Source organism: Ictalurus punctatus, chromosome 6 (assembly GCF_001660625.3).
Source record: "Ictalurus punctatus breed USDA103 chromosome 6, Coco_2.0, whole genome shotgun sequence".
In the NCBI taxonomy this organism is placed as follows: Eukaryota; Metazoa; Chordata; class Actinopteri; order Siluriformes; family Ictaluridae; genus Ictalurus; species Ictalurus punctatus.
The window spans coordinates 7,280,354-7,299,053 of NC_030421.2; the positions used below are offsets into that span (position 1 = coordinate 7,280,354).

Sequence of the window (18,700 nt, forward strand, 5' to 3'; positions counted from 1 at the left end):
ACATGAATTATAACATTATAACATATACATCAATTTACCTTTAACAGCCATGTGTGCAGACACAAAAGTTGTTATTTTTGTGTAGATGGACTGGAACACTTGACCAAAGAAGGAGAATGATGTTTTTGAGACTGCTCCATTCTTTGCAAATATTTCACAGGAATATTCACCCTGATCCCTCTCAGACACATCCGATATATATAGACAGCAAGTACCATCAGCAGAAGTATGGATCTGATAATGGCTACTCTGACTAAGTCTCCTGCTATCTTTGTACCACACAACATCCCTTACAGAGCTTTCAGCAACACAGGTCATCTTCACCTTGTCTTCAGAAGCCTCAGCTTTAAGTTGTTGGAGGATCTTTGGGGGTGCTTCCTTTGAAGGAGTTGGTGATTTCACACTGAGTGGAGATTTAACCCTTTTTGGTGACATTATCGGCTCAGGAGACTTGGCTGCTGGTGGGGATCTTACTCTTTGAGGAGAGGTGATTGGCTCTGGTGACTTCAGGCCTGTGGGAGATTTAACTCTCTGTGGTGAGGTCATTTGGTCTGGAGATGTAATTGGAGGTGGTGATTTCACTCTTGGAGGAGATGTTACTGGCTCAGGAGATTTTAGGGCTGTGGGAGATTTAATCCTAAGAGGGGGCGTAATTGCTTCTGACGGCTTAGCAGGGACAGGTGACTTAACTCTTGGAGCAGCAGTACTAGGCTCAGGAGACTTGACTCGTAGTGGCGCTTTGACACCCTCAGGTGACTTAATTTTTGGTTCAGGAGACTTGACTCCAGTGGGTTCTGGTGATTTCACTAAAGGCTCTGGAGACTTAACAGATGCCTCTGGAGGCTTTACTGATGGCACTGGAGACTTTACTGATGGCAATGGAGATGTGACGGGTGGTGTAGGAGATTTCACTGAAGGTCCTGGTGATTCTACAGAAGTTGCTGGTGATTTTACTAAAAGCTCAGGTGACTTCACTGCTGGCTCACGTGATTTAACTGGAGGGGATGGTGCAACAACCTTCTCTTTTTCTGGTGACTTGTAGATGTTTAAGTTAAACTTTGCCTCTTGCCTTCCCTCTGAATTTTCTACCACTACTGTGTAGCTGCCTTCATCGGAGTACTCTACAGAAGATATTTCAAGCACAGACTTGTATTGTGTTGTTGTCACATGTACACGATGGGAAGTGACAATAGTATGTTGCCCATGCATCCATGTGACACTTGGTGCTGGCTCGCCATCAATATCACAGGTAAATCTTGCAGACTCACCCAATGATACTGTTATAGAGTGTGGTTTGGTGAGTATTTTTGCTGACAGAGTGGCTTTGACTTTCTTAGCAGTTATGCTTGCTGTAGCTGAGGACTCAACAGTTTTTGCCTTATATTCAGATGATGTATGTCGTTCTGAGGATGAATACGAAGCAGATGACAGGTATTCTGTAGATGCATATCTGATCGGAGATGATGCAAGTTTTTCAGACTCATATTTTTCAAAACCAGAAACTTCATGTCTTTCTGTAAACTTCATCTTGGTTTCTTTGATCTCCATGTGTGTCCTTGACGCAGAAGATGCCCTAATTGACGATGTATGGTAATAGTCTGTCTTTATCACTTCAGGTACAAATGCTGCTGGAGCCTCTTCATCTTTGCGTCTTGAGGAATATGTAGTAAATGCGCCTTCTGATACATCAAGAGTTGCATAGTCAGATGCTTCTCCCTTTGAGTTGGTACAGAAAGCACGGTATGTGCCACTATCCTCTGCTTGGCAATCAGTAATCTGAAGGGTTAGGACACCACTCATGTCTGTAAAGTGGTATTTGCTGCTCTCTTGAATCTGTTGTCCATTGTGGAACCACTGGATTTCAGCTTCTGGCCTCGATTGGACATTCAATGTGAATTTAGTGTCTTGACCACATGGTACACGGTGTGAGCGCATTCTAACGGTGATTCGTGGGGCATGGTCAAGGCTAAATGGTTGTTGTGTTACAACTTGATACTTGCGCTCAGATTTCAGAGCAGCTTTTCTTGCTTCATATCTAGACATGATGTCAAATCTTGCAGATCTTTCAAATCTAGAGGAAGATCTTGATGATCTTCTTTCAGGAGACACAGGACTAGGGGAACGTGGTCGTGTCCTCTCAGGAGTGGGTGATCTCCTTTCAATTGCCTCACCTTCATATTCCACTGGTGCACGGGATGGTCTTATCAATTCAGAGACGGGACGCATCAGTTCAATATACGTTGGCGACAGAGATCTCCTCCTTCTCATGAAATGGGAAATGGGAGGTGGAGAACCACTAGGTTTCCTTGTTGTTACTGCAAGTTTCGTTTCTTCTGTATGTTTCACTTCAGCTTTGTGCACAATCCTAGGTGATGCACGGCGTAGTGCATACAGTTCAAAGCGAACAGGGCTAGCACTTGGAGGAGAGGCAGAGAATCCAAGTTCAAGTTCCTCCTCAAGCTGTTGCTTTTCTTCTTCAGTTCTCCTCTTTGTCACATAATCTTCTACAGGTTGGAGGAGATCTTCCTCTGAAAGATCACCCAGGGAACGCCTTCTCAGTCTGAAGATGTCTGACTCAGGAGATGGTGAGCGCCTAGCTGGTCTTACAGTTTCCAGGTCATCTAGCGTAAGCTTTGGAATACGCCATCTTGGCCTGTACTGATCAGTGATTCTGGGAAGTGGCATGACATAGAACTGTTCCCATCTGGAAAGTCGAATGCGTTTCTGTCTCTTCTGCACAACTCTCTCCATGCGTTCAGAAATTTCATATTGATCACGAAGTTTCCTGTACCACTTCATGTCAGATAAAGGAACAAAATGTTTAATAGTCATGTTTTCCTCAAGAACAACTGGATCATGTACACGAGCTTCTGGAATTTCATAAGGCATTCTGATCTTCCTACCCTCTTCTTTAATTCTCTTAATGTCCTTATCTTCTTTGTCAGAGATATCAAACTCACCCTGCACATTCTTGGTACTCACTGCAGGTTTGTACAGTTCAGCAGCTTCTTTCAGTGCCTCTTGTGCTACAGGATTAAATGTAGTAACTTCTGCTGTTGAGAATTCTTCTGCCATTTTTAGAGTCTTCTTTATTTGGTTTTGTATGTATGTCTGCTTATCTTCCTCACTCTTGAACTCCCTCCTAATGTATGTTAGGCGTTCAACCTTTAGTGTGGCTTGGCAACTTGCTGAACCGGCAGAGTTTGTTGCAGTAACTCTGTAGGTGCCAGAATCCTCAATTAGTGTTTCTCTAATATGGAGGACATAATAACCCACATCTTCTTGAACAACTTCAACTTGTGGTCTAAATTCAAGAGGCTTGCCATCTTTTTCCCATTTCAGAGTAGGTGCCGGTGTTCCTGACACTCTCAAATAAAAATGGACACTTTCTCCCTCAACACAATCAATATTTGCTAAGAGGCGTCTGAACATTGGCCTCATTGTGTCTTCAACAAGAGGGTGACGTGTTACTGTTAAGCGTGCCGTACAGCTGTCTTCACCAAACTTGTTATTTGCCACAACGGTATATTCAGCATCATCAGCAGTCTCAACATTGTGAATCATTAGCTGATAAAGACCCTTGTCAGTTGTAAACGTGTATTTTGTAGGATCAGGTTTGATTCTGTGTCCTGCCTTTAGCCAAGTAACCTGTGGCTCTGGATGAACGGTTATTGTTACACCAAAGCGTACATCCTCTCCAATATATGCTGTACAATTGTACAGTGGCAGAGTAAACTCAGGTGGCCTTTGCAGAAGTTTGGTTCTATCAATTCTGCGCTTGGGTTTCTTGAGTGAACGTCCCAGGAAGTATTCTCGATAGGACCTCACAGTCTCAACAAACAGCTCTGCGTAGGCATTGTCTTCCCTCTCTTCACTAACAACTTTGCATCTGTATAGTCCATCATCACATTCTTCAATGTCTTTCACATATATGCTTGCAACTCCATTGGCATAGCTGATTTCATACTTATGACTTGCTGTCAATTTACGAGAGCCAAAGTACCATGTCACCTCTGTAGTCTTGTCATAGTTTTCAATGTTGCACATAAAACGAACATGGCCACCTTCTTCAGCAGAGCCATGCATGACGGGACCTGCTCTCAAGCCTTGTTCTGGATGTGCAATTTTCACTCTGCCAAATGAAACATTCCTCTGGTTTCTGTAACCACCGCCATAGGCAACACGAGCTGCTGAAATAACAGTGCTCCATTCCTTCTTGATTATTGACTGGTAATAACGTCTGTGTCTTAAGGTCTTTATGACTTTAGAGCTAATGTTTTCTATTTTCATCCTGAGCCAAGGATGTTCTAGAGCCTCACATGCAGTCATACGATGTTTGCGTTCTTTAGTTAGAAGCCTGTCAATAAAGTCCATGCCTTCAAGACTGGTGTATTTGAAGGCCTCACTATCAAATATGTATTCAGCATTGGAAATGTGTTCAATCATCTTTGTAGTTGATTCCGCAGCAAAAGGATTGAGGCCGCTAAGGAGCACATATGCAATGACTCCAACTGACCACATGTCTGTAGCAGTAGTAACAAAATCATTATTGTGGATCTCAGGTGCATAATACTCAGGTGCTGTGAACTGAATTCTGATATTTTCTCCAGGTGTCAGCAGCCTGGCTTGGCCCATTTCAATAATCTTGATTGTACTGCTCTTTCTTGTAGTGTAGACAATGTTATCAGGTCTTATGTCAAAGTGACCATAGTTGAGGCTATGAAGGAACTTGAGAGCATGGCAAACTTGTCTCAGGTACAGAACAATTTCCCGCTCAGTGAGGTCAAAATTTGTTCCAAGACGTTCAAAGATGTCCATCCCTGATATGAATTCATAGATTAGAACATATTCTTCCAAGCTATCAAAGGACTCATGAAGATAAAGTAAGTTCTTGTGCCTTGCAATATTGAGTGTTTCAATCTCTCTGGCAACTAGCTCTCTATCAGCTCCTTTCACCTTAATGAGTTTAGCTAGGAAAGTCTTCTTGGAGCTAATTTCAACACAACGATGAACAATACCAAAGTGCCCATATCGTGCTAGTTCCTCCGAGATTTTGTAAAGAGATGGCAAATTCTTAACTTTGGAATGAGGTGCTTCTTCTTTTGTAATTTCTCTTTCTTCATCCACTTCTTCATCATAATTTCTAATTGCTAACTTGTCTTCTCTTGCTGTTACAGGTTCCGTTGGCACAGATGGGTTACTCAGACCAAATCTGTTTTCTGCAATAACACGGAACTGGTATTTGGTCTTACCAAATAGGCTCATTGCAGTATATTGTGATTCAGATGTCTGGGCAACACGAATCCACCGGTCACCAGATTCTGGGCACTTCTCTACTATGTAGCTGATGATATCACTTCCACCATTATTTGGAGGAGTCCATGTGAGTGTGATGGTATCTCTTCCAATATCACTTACTTTAACATCCTTAGGTGGATCAGGTACATCAGCAACATCGAGTTCAACTGTCTGTTTATCAACACCAAATCTATTCTTGGCACAAATTATATAGTAACCAGCATCTTTCTTTTGCACTCCCTTTTGGAACACAAGGGATGTGAAGGATCTTGTTACAATCACTTGATGATATGCTGTGTTATTAATTATCTCTTGTCCCTTCTGCCATGTGATCGCAGGATCAGGTTTACCACTGATTGGAATCTTGATGGTGACCACCTCACCACGAAGAGCATGAACAGCTCCCATACCTTGTAGATGTAATGGCAAGTGAACCTTGGCAGGAACTAGGAAAGAGAATAAAATGTTAATATACTGTAACTAGCTGATAGTGTTAGCCATATACAGAAAAATACCGTGACCATTTGTATTATAAAGACGCATATGAAAACACAGAGCAGTCATACCTTCAACATCAAGTGTTACAGTTGTAGAGATTGATCCTTCCTGATTTGTGGCTCTAATTTGGTAAACAGCCACATCATTCTCGTCTGCATTACTGATAACAAGTTGGTAGTAGCCTCCTTTGAATTCTTGGATCTTGATTTTCTCACCATCTGGTAAAATTTCTTTGCCATTCTTGTACCATTTTACTATCGGCTTGGGATATCCAATGACCTTAGTAACAAAGGTTGCATTGGCTTTATATTTAACACACATATTTCTCAGTTCCTCTTTAAAGAAGGGAGCACGAGGAGCTGTGTCTGACTTTGGAATGATGGGTTCTGAAATCTCACTCCAGTCACTCTCTCCGCCAATGTTCTCACATTTGACATGGAATTCATACTCAAAGCCTTCAATAAGGCCTTTAACAGTATAGCATGTCTCATGTATTTCTTCAGTTGTAACAGCAATCCATTTGTTCTGTTTCTTCTCTCTCTTTTCCAGATAGTAATTCTTAATTTTGGCACCTCCATCACTGGATGGGGGTTTCCATGTCACAAGACATGAATCCTCTGTGACTGAAGTAACCATTGGCTGTTGTGGGATTCCAGGTTTCTCTGCAAAAAAAAAAAAATTGAGAGTATATAGATTACTTATTATTCTGTATGCACGCGGATACAATGGAAATCGGCCGCAATTGATATCACTTACCATATGGACTCTTGATGATTAGAACAGCAGGAATCTCTAATGACTCACTAATACCATACTGATTCTGGGCAGAAACCCGGAAGTAATATCCAGCACTCTCAGTTAGATTTGGAATGCGGCATGTGGTTCCTGAGACAGATGATGACACTAGATGCCATTTCTCTCCCTCCTTTGCTTCACATTTTTCTACAATATAGTTTGTGATCATTGAACCACCATCATCCTTAGGTGGTTTCCAACTTATGATTACAGAGTTCTTCAAGAGGGCTTCAACAATAATTGGCCCTTCAGGAATCAGAGGCTTATCTGGAATGAGAGTAATAGTGTTGAACAAACATATATGTCAGCTGTCCAATTTCAGTTTTGTTCAATAAAAAATTTACCCCTCAATACAAGTTGGTCTTTAACTTACCCTGGATTTCAACACGTAGCACTGTATCAATTGTGCCAAATTTGTTGCTCAGTTGCACCTTGTACCTGCCAGCATTTGTCTTGCGCTGAACATTTCTGACAACCAAGTGAGTATAATTCTCTGTGTTTTCAATAATAACATTCTCAGATGAATTTAGAGGTTTCTTGCCATAAAACCACATGATTTGTGGAATTGGACGTCCAATATAGACAACATGGAGACGTAGGCTTGTTCCACAGCCTGCATAGTATTTCTCCTTCAGAGGGAATCCAGGATGGAATTGGGGTGCAGCCTGCAAAAGAAGCTTGCCACTGGTTTCAATCTCACCAGCTTCATTGATGGCTCGGCAAGTGTAAAGACCTTCATCTTCTTGTTCATCTGTTAAAACTGTTAGAGAATGACTTCTGCCATCAGAGCTTATTTTGTATTTACGACTCTGAGTCAGTTCCTTTCCATATCTATACCACTTGATTTCTGGAAGAGGTCTTCCAATAATCTGGCAAGTCAGTGTTCCAGATTCTCCCAGTTTAGTGGTAGTCTCTTTAATCTCTTCCTTTAGACTTGGTGCTTCTCCAACTGTTCAAAAATGAAACAAAAGAAATAATAATTTTTAAAAAATGTATGATCACATTTATGCACTACAAATCTACAGTAAAGTAATATACATGGCTCATCTTTCCAACCTACCACTCAGTTTGGTTTTGATGCCCATGGCAGTTCTACGGGGTCTGCTCAGTCCAGTTTTATTTTCAGCAAAAACTCTAAATTCATATTCTGTTGCCTCCATGAGACCACCCATGGTAAACTGCCTGTCTTTTGAACGCTCTTTGTTGCATTTTTTCCAGGCACTTTCACCTGCTTGTCTAAACTCAATCCAATATCCAAGAATTTCTTTGCCACCATCAGATTCTGGGCGCAGCCAATGAATGGTAATGCAATCCTTGGTAATTGAGATGATGTCGATATCACCTGGTTGGCTTGGTTTATCTAGAAAAGTAAGAGAATTAAGTAATTAGAACTTAGTCACCAACAAGACATTGGTACATTTTCTTTCAAAGTTGGGGTGCATGTTACTCACCAAATGGATCCTTGCACACAACTGCTTCAGATACAGGTCCAGGCTCACTTTGACCAATGTCATTCTGAGCAATCACACGGAACTGATACTGTGCATCAGGGATAAGGCCGGTGAGAGTATACATCGTAGTTGTGATGTGAGTCTTGTTGTGACGCACCCATTTTTCAGTCGACAACTCTCTTCTTTCAATATAATATCCAGTGACACGAGAGCCACCATCATCCTTTGGTCTTGACCAAGACAGACCAATAGTGGTTTTTGTGACATCCATAATTTCTGGAGGGAAGCTGGGAGGCTCAGGTGGACCTTTTTTTTAAAGAACACAAATGCAATATGAATTACCTGGTTTAGTAATATAATATGAGCTGTAACAAGAGTAATTAGGTTATTTAGATGTCAATAATACTTACAGAGTGGTGTCTTTGGTATAACTGATTCATCTGATTTTAGAGATCTACTAATTCCAAACTGGTTCTCTGCTGATACTCTGAAGTGGTACTCAACATTTTCTTTCAGTCCTTTGACCACTAGCGAAGTGTCAACCACTCGAGAGTCCACAGTGTACCATGCTGCCTTTGGTACCTCACGTCTCTCCACAATGTAACCAAGAATATCAGAGCCACCATCCTCTGAAGGTGGTCTCCAGCTCACTCTTACAGAACGAGCTTGAATATCATCAAACTCCAGAGGGCCTTCAGGTGGATCTGGGCGTCCAATAACTTTAACTTTGATGTACACCGCTTTCTTTCCACATTTGTTCTCCAACACAAGATCATAGGTTCCAGTGTCATCCCTGTGAGCTTCCTTGATCACTAGCTCTGTGCGTTCTTCACTGGTGGCAATCATAGCTCGGTGAGAAATATCGCGGCCTTCCTTTGTCCATTTACAGGTTGGATATGGTTTTCCCTTAATTGGCACAGAGAGTCTGACAACTCCACCTTGTCTGACGATATAACCCTCCTGGTATTTTGTATCCAGCTCATAATCAGGATATGCTGAAATATTAATGCAGGTTGTTTTAGCATGAATGCATTGACAGTCACATAGAACAGACATAGTTTACAATGCTATTTTAAATTCTTACCAAGCATTTCCGTGACTTTAACTACTCCTGGAATCTCAGCTGGTTCTCCAGGTCCACCAGCATTACATGCCATCACACGGAACCTATACTCAGCACCTTGGGGCATATGCGTCAGTGTGTATTCACAAATCTTTGTTGGAGTTGTATTACATTTGGTCCATTCAATCTGGTCAACTTTCTGCATCTCTATCAGGTAACCAGTGATGATGGCACCTCCCTCTTCCTCTGGGGGAGACCATGCCAATGACACAGATGTCCTGGTTGTATCTGTGACTCTTGGGTTCAAAGGTATGCCTGGAGGTTCTGTGTGAGAAGAAATAGTAAATGTTTTTTTTCTCTCCTAATGTTTGTCTCATAGACAAGTACCATGTATGACTGTTCTTTTGCACATACCAATAGGATCCATTGCAATCACTGGCTTTGAGCTCAGACTCGGTTTGCCAGTGCCTCTGGAGTTCATAGCTGTCACTCTGTACTCATATTCGAGACCTTCAATTAGTCCAGTTGATCTGTATCTCGTCATTGTCACTGGATTCTTGTTGATTTGCACCCATCTGTCAGATCTAGTTTCTTTACGCTCAATGATGTAGCCGGCCACTGAGGAACCACCATCATCTTCTGGTGGTTTCCAGGTGAGTGTCATACCATCATGAGACACATCAAATATTTCAGGCATGCTTGGTGCACCAGGAACAGCTGTAGAAGTTAACAGAACAGGATATTATTTGCCCATTTTCTCTATTAATTGAAATATGTGTGTATGTTTTCTGATATGAACTTACTCTTGGCACTCTTGCATTCAACAACTTCAGACTGAAGGAATGCACCAACACCAAAACGATTTGTTGCAGCCACACGGAACACATATTCTGTTCCCTCAGTAAGTCTAGTGAATTTGAATGTTGGTCTAGTGACAGATTCAGAAATAGTCAACCAACCAGGGCGATGAGCATCTCGTTGCTCAACTATATAGCCACTGATATTGGCACCTCCATCTTTCACTGGTGGCTCCCAGCCGCATGTTATAGATGTGGCATCAATTCCATCAATTCTCATAGGCCCAACTGGAATGCCAGGTTTATCTGCAAATGGGGTGCATTAGGTCAGTTTCAGCTACACTGGAAACACTAAAAAAAAATCTTTAGTGATGGACTAAATTTAGGATGAGGTAAAATATCTTTCTCACCAAGAATGATGACTTTGATGATTTCTGTAGCGACTCCTGTGATATTTTTTACTTCAAGAGTATAGTCACCGGTATCATCAAGAGTAGTTTCACGAACCGTTAGTTTAGTGTACTTAGCAGTTGTCTCAATTTTAATACGGTCAAGCTTGTCTTTCATCTTAATGCCACCAAAGAACCACGAGCAAGATGGTGCAGGTCTTCCAATGATGGGAATGTTGAGCACAATTGGCTTGCCAGCATGCACATTTACCATCTTTTGAGGAATGCTAGCCAGATCAATCTTTGGTATAACTGTAAAATAAAACAAAATACAATATATAATAGCATTTATAATGTGTAATTATTAATTTATTGCCTTAAATATATATTTAAATATTTAAAGTTATTAATAGCATACCTCTCTGTTCTTGAATAGTCACAGGTGTCATCAGGTCTCTGGGCTCACTGACCCCCCTGCTGTTTTCAGCTTTGATTCTAAATAAGTATTGCTCATTCTCATTCAGAGAATCTATGGTGTGCTGAAACACTGATGCTTTCACATTTGCAACATTCATCCATCGGTCTGTTCCTTTCTTACAGGCTTCAATAACATAACCAGTAAGTCTGCTGCCACCATCGAAAAGCGGTTTCTCCCATCCAAGAGTGACGGTGGACTTTGTAATGTCAATGACTTGCAAATCTTGAGGAACAGATGGAATTTCACATACCAGCACAGATTCAGTGGTTTCACAAGGTTCTCCAATGCCATATATGTTTTCAGGCAGTACTCTGAAGAAGTATCGTGTTCCTTCCTCTAACCCACTGATTCTGTACAATGTCTTCTTGCATTCCATTGTCACGGTTTTATAAGATTTCATTGATGCTTCACGGTTTTCAATAATGTAGTTGTTGATAGGAGCCCCTCCATCAATAGTAGGGACATCCCATGTAATGACAACTGATTCTTTAGTGTAATCCTTGACCTTGACTGCGCCACAGGGACCAGGAGAATCTGGAATTGAAATAATTAATTTAAAATTTAAGTAAGTATATATATTAAATTTATTTATTTATTACAACCCCAATTCCGAAAAAGTTTGGATAGTGTGAAAAATGCAAAAAAAAAAAAAAAGAAAGAAGTCATTTGAAAATTCTATTCACCCTGTAATATATTGAAAACACATTATTAACACGTTATTTGATGTTTTACTTTGTGAATTTTTTTTTTTTTTTAACATACACTCATTTCAAATCTGATGACTAACGCACTCCAAAAAAGTTGGGACAGTCGACTGTTTACCACTGGGTAACATCACCTTTTCTTTTAATAACACTTATTAAGCGTTTGGGGTCTGAGTGAAGACACGAGTTGGTTAAGTTTAGCAAGCTGAATTTTCCCCATCCATCCATTATGCATTTCTTCAGCTGTGCAACTGTACGAGTCCTTCGTTGCCTTATTTTGCGCTTCATAATGCACCACACATTCTCAATCGGAGACAGGTCAGGACTGCAGGCAGGCCATGCTTAGCACCCACACTCTCTGCTTACGCAACCAAGTGCTTGTAATCCGGGCAGAATGTGGTTTGTTGTTGTCCTGCTCTGGATGGCTCCTGCTTTGCATAATAAAGCCTTAATTTGCATCTGTGGATGCAGCGGCAAATGGTGTTGACTGACAAAGGTTTACCAAAGTATTCCCGAGCCCATGTCAGGATCTCCATTACAGACTCATGACTGTTATTAAGAAGTGGTTTTCGGCCTTGTCCTTTACGCATTGAGACTTGGGCACTGTAGAAGGTAAAATGGCCAAAATCCTACCGATTTGTCTTTGTCGTTGTTCTCAAAGTGTTGCATTATTCGCTGAGGCATCTATTGGCAGATTGTTCATCCTTGCTCTTGAAGGACTAGGCCTTTTTTGGATTAGACGATTGTCTCACCTTTTTCACGTCATCATTTTATTTCAATTTTTCACATCGCTATTAGTCCTAAATTGCCCCATCCCAACTTTTTTGGAACGTGTTGCATGCATCAATTTCAAAATAAACATCTTCAAAAACCGATGCAGTTGATTAGTTAAAACAACAAATACCTTGTCCTTATACATTTTATGTTTATACACAGGTCAAAGTACATTTACAAATCACTCCTTTGTTTTTATTAGCATTTTCCATACTTTCCCAACCTTTTTGGAATTGGGGCTGTACACACACACACACACACGCATATATATACACACTTTTTTCTTCTTACCATATATCTTGACAAGAATGGTAATTGTCTTCTTGCCAGATGGATTTTCAGCCTCGATTGTGTATTTTCCAGCATCATAACGGTGAACCTTCTCCACTATTAAAGTTGTAGTGCTCTCTGTTGTCTCAATGTACCCCCGTGACTGAAGGTCTATGCCAGACTTTCTCCAGGTAACAACTGGCAGTGGTCTACCAAGTATAGTTGCATTTAGATGTAAAGTGCTACCAGCTCTCAGACAAACTGTTTTCCTCAGTTCTTCAGGTAGTTCAATGTCAGGAATTTCTGGGAAGAGTAAATTTTATTGAATTTGTAGATCAAAAACACCAAAGGTCAGTTTCCACAAATTTATGCTTATTGTAAAAAGAAAATCTCTGAATAGTCTATGTGGGCCATGTCAAGGTTAGAACATTTAGATTGAAGAAGTCATTTCTTTTAGAAAAAGCTACTCCTAGAATCTTATCTCATGAATAGTACTTTATTATTATTATTATTATTAAATTATTATTTGTTGTATTGTGCTTAATGTATTCACAAGATACTAAATAATTTTTTTTTTAATGAATTAATAAAATAATGAGGGAATTTTTTTTTTTTTTGGTAATGTGATGTGCTCTAACAAAAAATGTAATAGAAGTTTCAAGGTTAAGCTGAGTGAGCATTCATTGCTACACTTACAGCTCACTTTAAGTTAACTCATAACTATCCATTAAGCGATTTAAGTCCAATGTTAGAATCGCATGTAACTGAGACGCGCCCCTTTTTATTCAATCTCCACACCAGCTGCATAACTCTCACATAGCTTCTGAATATTGCTTAAATCTTTATACAATATATTGAATACTGATGTTATAAGGTGATTGCACAACTCAAGTTTAGTACAGCCCTAAGACTCATTTTGCACTAGTCATTCCTCATTGCTTCTCAATGGTATGTGTGGCAGACCCAGGAAAAACTTACCAACTCTTTCTTTAGGTGCAGTCTCCACACTGCCTTCACTGAACTCTCCAGTGCCCATTGCATTCACTGCAGCAACTCTGAAACTGTACTTCTTGTTGCTTGTTAAACCAGCTGCAGTATATTCATTAGTAGTCAGGATCTTCTGGGTGGCTCTATACCACTGTTCAGTTCCCTCTTCTAGAATTTCAACAACATAGCCACTGACATCTGAACCACCATCATACATAGGTCTGGTCCATGTCATAGTGATGCTGTGTTTGGTAGTATCTATTATGCGAGGAGTTGATGGAGGAGCTGGGGTATCTGTATAATTAAAAAAAAACACAGTTACTTCACCATATAAATAAAACTGATGAGAATGTTAATAATTAAATATTTGTGGCATCATGGTGTGGTTTGGCAAAAAAGTAGTTGTAGTTACTCACAGGTTGGATCTTTGCAAAGAGCATATTCAGATGCTTCACTTGGTAAGCTTGTACCAGCAGAATTGACAGCTGCAACACGGAATTGGTATTCACTTCCCTCTAATAGACCTGTTATCTTGAGTCTTGTGTCATAGATGGTGAATGTCTTGTTTACTCTGGTCCATCTTACACTGCTCTTCTCACGTTTCTCAACAAGGAAATTTTTTATTTCACTACCACCATCATTCTCTGGCTTCAGCCACTCAATGATGACATGTTGCTTTCCGACAGCTGTAATTTCTGGTGCTCCAGGAGGTGTTGGAACAGCTGTAACACAGAAGGTAAGAATTCTTAATAATGTTTGTTTCTGAAGCTCCTGTGAATTACTGCAAATTAGGACTTAAAAAAAGAGGACTTACTATATGCATTTCTTGCAATAATTGGTTCAGACTCCAGTGGTACACCAGCTCCATATTTGTTAACACCTCTGACACGGAATATATATTCATTGTTCTTGATCAGTTTTGTACTGACACAAGAAAGGGTCCTGCATTCAGTTTCCATGACAACCCAGTTGAGCCTACTGGTCTCACGTCTGTCAACAATGTAGTGAGTGACAGAATCTCCCCCATCCTCAAGCGGTATCTTCCAAGAAACTGTGCATTTTTCTTCTGTGACCCTGCTGATTGTGACTTTACCATCTGGAGGACCAGGGGTATCTGGAATGGAAATAGAGTTCGACATATAAATGTCAGCCAGATATTTAATATTTTGATTTAAGTGAGATGTGTTTTAACTTAACATTTTCTTACCAAGAACTTTAACATTGACAGCTGCAGTTTTGGTTCCACTGGCATTCTTAACAGCCAGTATATATTTTCCAGTATCATTCCTGTTACATGACTTGATGATTGCCATAGCTCTTGTGCTGGTGTATGTCAATGAGTACTTATCACCAATCTCCAACTCCTTATCACCCTTAGACCACCATACTTTGGGTTCAGGTTTACCACCTATTGCAGCATCAAGAACAAGGTCTGATCCAGCCCTAATAGTTATTGTCTCACCGACAAGTTTGCTGTCTAACTCGGCCTTTGGTGGTGCTGAAATAAATAAATAGCAAATATTAGATTTGTAGCAACTTGATTTACACAGTTAAATATTCATCAGGAAATTATCTTACTGTATTCATCCTTGCATGTGATAGGGCCTGTTGATTCCGATGGCATACTGTGGACTCCTGCACAATTTTTAGCAATGACACGGAATTCATAAACTGATCCCTCTTCTAGTGATGTAACAGTGAAGAAGTTGTCTGTGATAGTAGTGTAGTTGCACTTCAACCAACGAGTTTCATCCTCATCAGTGGATGCCTTACGTTCCACTACATATCCAACCAATTTGCTGCCACCATCATTAAATGGTACAGACCATTTAATAGAAACTGAAGATCTTGTAATGTCGTATACTTCTGGTTTGCCAGGGGGATCTAAAAGAAAAATGATCACCCTGTAAGTACTATGTCACTAATAAACAACATTGAGGAAAGATATTAAAAAAGTTAACCTAATACATACCAACTGGATTCAAAGCCAGCACTGGTCTTGAAGCTTCACTGGCTTTGCTTAGACCAGCAATGTTCATGGCATATACACGGAATTGATATTCAAGGCCTTCAATAAGATTGGAGACCTTATAATGACACTCAGTGCATGGGATTTTATTTTCCCGTGTCCATAAAATGGTGTTGCGCTCTTTCTTCTCGATCCAATATCCAGTCACCTTGCTTCCACCATCATGATATGGAGCATCCCATTTAATGGAAATAGCATTAGCAGATACGAATACCACATCTGGACGTGTAGGTGGACTTGGTGGTACTGGAAGATGGAACAATGATTAGAATTTATGGAATACTAAAGGAGCATATTTAATAAGAAATCAACAAAAGTAATTGTACTAACCAAATGGATGTTCTGCTACAATAGCTTGAGATTCAATTGGTTTGCTAACACCAAACTTGTTCTCTGCACAGACACGGAATGTGTACTCCATGTATTTTGTCAAATGGGTGACTTTAATGGTTGGTCGTTTCACACTTGAGTTCACAACCTGCCATGAAGTTTGACCAGATTCACGTTTCTCAACTATATAATTAGTTATATCTGATCCACCATCATCTGTAGGTTCAGCCCATGACAACACACAGGATTCTGATGTGATTCCTGAGATTTCTACTGGGCCAGTGGGTGGGCTTGGTCTGCCAAAGACAACTACAGTAATACTGAATGTCTTTGCCCCAGCCACATTCTCTAGAGTAAGGTAGTATTTTCCACTGTCCCCTCTCTTGGCATCCTTAACCAGTAGGGTAGTTTTCACATTAGAAGTCTTCATAGAAACTCTTTCTGTTTCCTTTAGTTTTATCTCCTCAAGCTTCCATGTTACTTTTGGAGCTGGTCTGCCACTAATGGGAATATCAATGGTAAAGGAATTGCCAGTCTTGCAGGTAATAAGCTGTTTGCTGATGCCACTAAGGTCTGCAGTTGGTTCAATGCGAGGTTCTTTGATGATGACAGAGGTGAGTGCATCTCTTGGATAACTGACTCCAGTATCATTTTGTGCTTTGACCCGGAATTCATATTCTGTGTTCTCAACCAAGCCCTCTAGGATCATCTTCAAAGATTTTGTTTGACCACCAACAACCCAGTGATCAGAACCCTTTTTTCTGGTCTCAACAATGTATCCTGTGATGCGGCTTCCACCATCATGTTCAGGTTTCATCCATACTAAGGTGGCTGTTGAAGATGTTGTATCAATAATGTCCAGTCTCTTGGGTGGTGCAGGCTCCTCAGTGGCAATAATAGGTTCTGACATTTCATAAGGCTCACCTATACCATACTGATTTTCAGCTGTGACCCTGAAGCAGTATGCTACACCAACTGCAAGATTGGTTACTCTTAGAATTTGGCGTGTACACCTGGGATTGACCTCTTGCCAGCTCAGGCGATTTGCCTCACGTTGTTCAATAATGTAATGATGAATACGAGCACCTCCATCATTAGATGGAGCATCCCACATGAGCGTCAAAGCCCCTCTTGTCACATCTTTGAATGAGAGAGGACCTGGTGGCCCAGGTGTGTCCAGCACTTTTACTGTTAATGTAATGGATTTACGACCGCTGTTGTTCTCAAGAGAAAGTGTGTATTTGCCAGCATCAAATCTGGTACAGTTTTCAATTGTTAATGTGCTGAAGGTGTCTGTAGTATGAATATCTACCATCACACCAAGTTCTCCACCTGCTTTTGACCATGTAGCCAGGGGTGTAGGTTTTCCACAGAAAGGGATATTAAGAGTAACTGTTCCTCCACTTTTCACAATATGTGTCTGTTTGAAATCTGCATCAATGTCAATCTCTGGTGATGTCAGTCTGTCAACTGCCTGCACTGCATTTGGAATCTCAGATGCCTCTCCCTTTCCAACACCATTAACAGCACACACACGGAATTTGTACTCTTCACCTGGTTCTAAATCTGTAACTGTGTATGAGGTATGGATACAAGTCTGGCTATTGACTCTGTGCCATTCTTCAAGGCTTGCTTTGCACATTTCAATAATGTAACCAATGATCTCCATACCACCATCAAAAACTGGTTTGGTCCATTCCAGGGACACAGAGGTCTTTGTTGAGTCACTGACTTTTACCACTGTTGGTGCGCTAGGTGCACTTGTAGGTTCTCTGCACTTAAATAGTCTTGATATTCCGCTTGGTGGTCCGACACCAGCCCCGTTTTCAGCCATAACACGGAATTCATATTCATTTCCTTCAGTCAAGTTTGTAACTCTTTGTCTAAGCTCTGTGATCGGTCTTTTTGCTGAAACTTTTACCCATTGTAAACTTTTCTTTTCTCTCCTTTCAAGGATATAGTGCTTTATCTCATTTCCACCATCAAGTCTTGGTCTTGTCCAACATATTGTAAGACTGTTTCCTGTCACATGAGTGCAGTCAGGTGTTCCTGGAGCATCTGGTACAGCTATAAAATTACAAAAACACAATTTAAAGTAAAATTCTGCTGAAATATTTTTGGACATGATTAGATAAAGGTTTAAATATTACTTACTGTACTGCATTTTAGCGACAATTGGATCTGATTCGAGTGGTTTGCCAACACCGAAACTGTTGACAGCAGAAACACGGAACTGATACTCATTTCCCTTGATCAACTTGGTGGCACTGAAAGAGCAGGCTTCACACTTAGATGTAACAAGTGCCCAAGTAATACGGGAGGTCTCACGCTTTTCAATTACATAATGAGTGATCGCTGCACAGCCATCATTTTCTGGGGGACTCCACCAAAGAGAGGCCTTCTCAGCAGAGATATTTGTGAAGCGTAGTGGGCCCTCAGGTGGTCCAGGAGTATCTGAATAAAACACAGATAGCTATAATTCAAAGTATTTAAAAACTCAGTCTACTCATGTAAAAAAAAAAAAAAAAAAAAATTCTATCAAACCTTGTACTCTGACAAGAACATCCTCCTTTGTTGTTCCAGAGCTATTTTTGGCTTCAACAGTGTAGATTCCACGATCATTACGATCAGCGTCTCTAATGAACAGTGAACTTGATCCGATACAGGTTGTGATATCCACAAGCATTTTGTCAAGCTGTTTCCCATCCTTATACCATGTAACCTGAGGCACAGGACGGCCACTAATAGTGCAGCTCAGTTTGATGTTTTCTCCAGCCTTGATTGTCAGAGCCTTTTCAGCACCAAACTGAATCTCAGGGATAACTGGAATATAATAC

General features: G+C 40.6%; 1 protein-coding gene across 17 annotated transcripts in view; it reads right to left on the reverse strand.

The window, feature by feature from the left end:
- ttn.2 (titin, tandem duplicate 2) overlaps positions 1-18,700 on the reverse strand; it is a 181,850-nt gene that overhangs the window by 1,841 nt on the left and 161,309 nt on the right. For all 17 annotated transcript variants that reach the window (XM_053680786.1, XM_053680799.1, XM_053680798.1 and 14 more), the window contains 22 exons: positions 18,408-18,686; positions 18,018-18,317; positions 15,864-17,930; positions 15,477-15,779; positions 15,083-15,388; positions 14,712-15,002; positions 14,319-14,618; positions 13,921-14,226; positions 13,496-13,798; positions 12,539-12,820; positions 10,710-11,303; positions 10,313-10,603; positions 9,909-10,208; positions 9,520-9,822; positions 9,127-9,429; positions 8,453-9,037; positions 8,043-8,348; positions 7,652-7,951; positions 6,965-7,540; positions 6,553-6,858; positions 5,865-6,458; positions 39-5,744 (listed from right to left, as the gene is read on the reverse strand). In XM_053680786.1, coding sequence (XP_053536761.1) covers positions 39-5,744; positions 5,865-6,458; positions 6,553-6,858; positions 6,965-7,540; positions 7,652-7,951; positions 8,043-8,348; positions 8,453-9,037; positions 9,127-9,429; positions 9,520-9,822; positions 9,909-10,208; positions 10,313-10,603; positions 10,710-11,303; positions 12,539-12,820; positions 13,496-13,798; positions 13,921-14,226; positions 14,319-14,618; positions 14,712-15,002; positions 15,083-15,388; positions 15,477-15,779; positions 15,864-17,930; positions 18,018-18,317; positions 18,408-18,686 — 14,901 coding nt within the window. The remainder of the gene's footprint in view (positions 1-38; positions 5,745-5,864; positions 6,459-6,552; positions 6,859-6,964; positions 7,541-7,651; positions 7,952-8,042; positions 8,349-8,452; positions 9,038-9,126; positions 9,430-9,519; positions 9,823-9,908; positions 10,209-10,312; positions 10,604-10,709; positions 11,304-12,538; positions 12,821-13,495; positions 13,799-13,920; positions 14,227-14,318; positions 14,619-14,711; positions 15,003-15,082; positions 15,389-15,476; positions 15,780-15,863; positions 17,931-18,017; positions 18,318-18,407; positions 18,687-18,700) is intronic.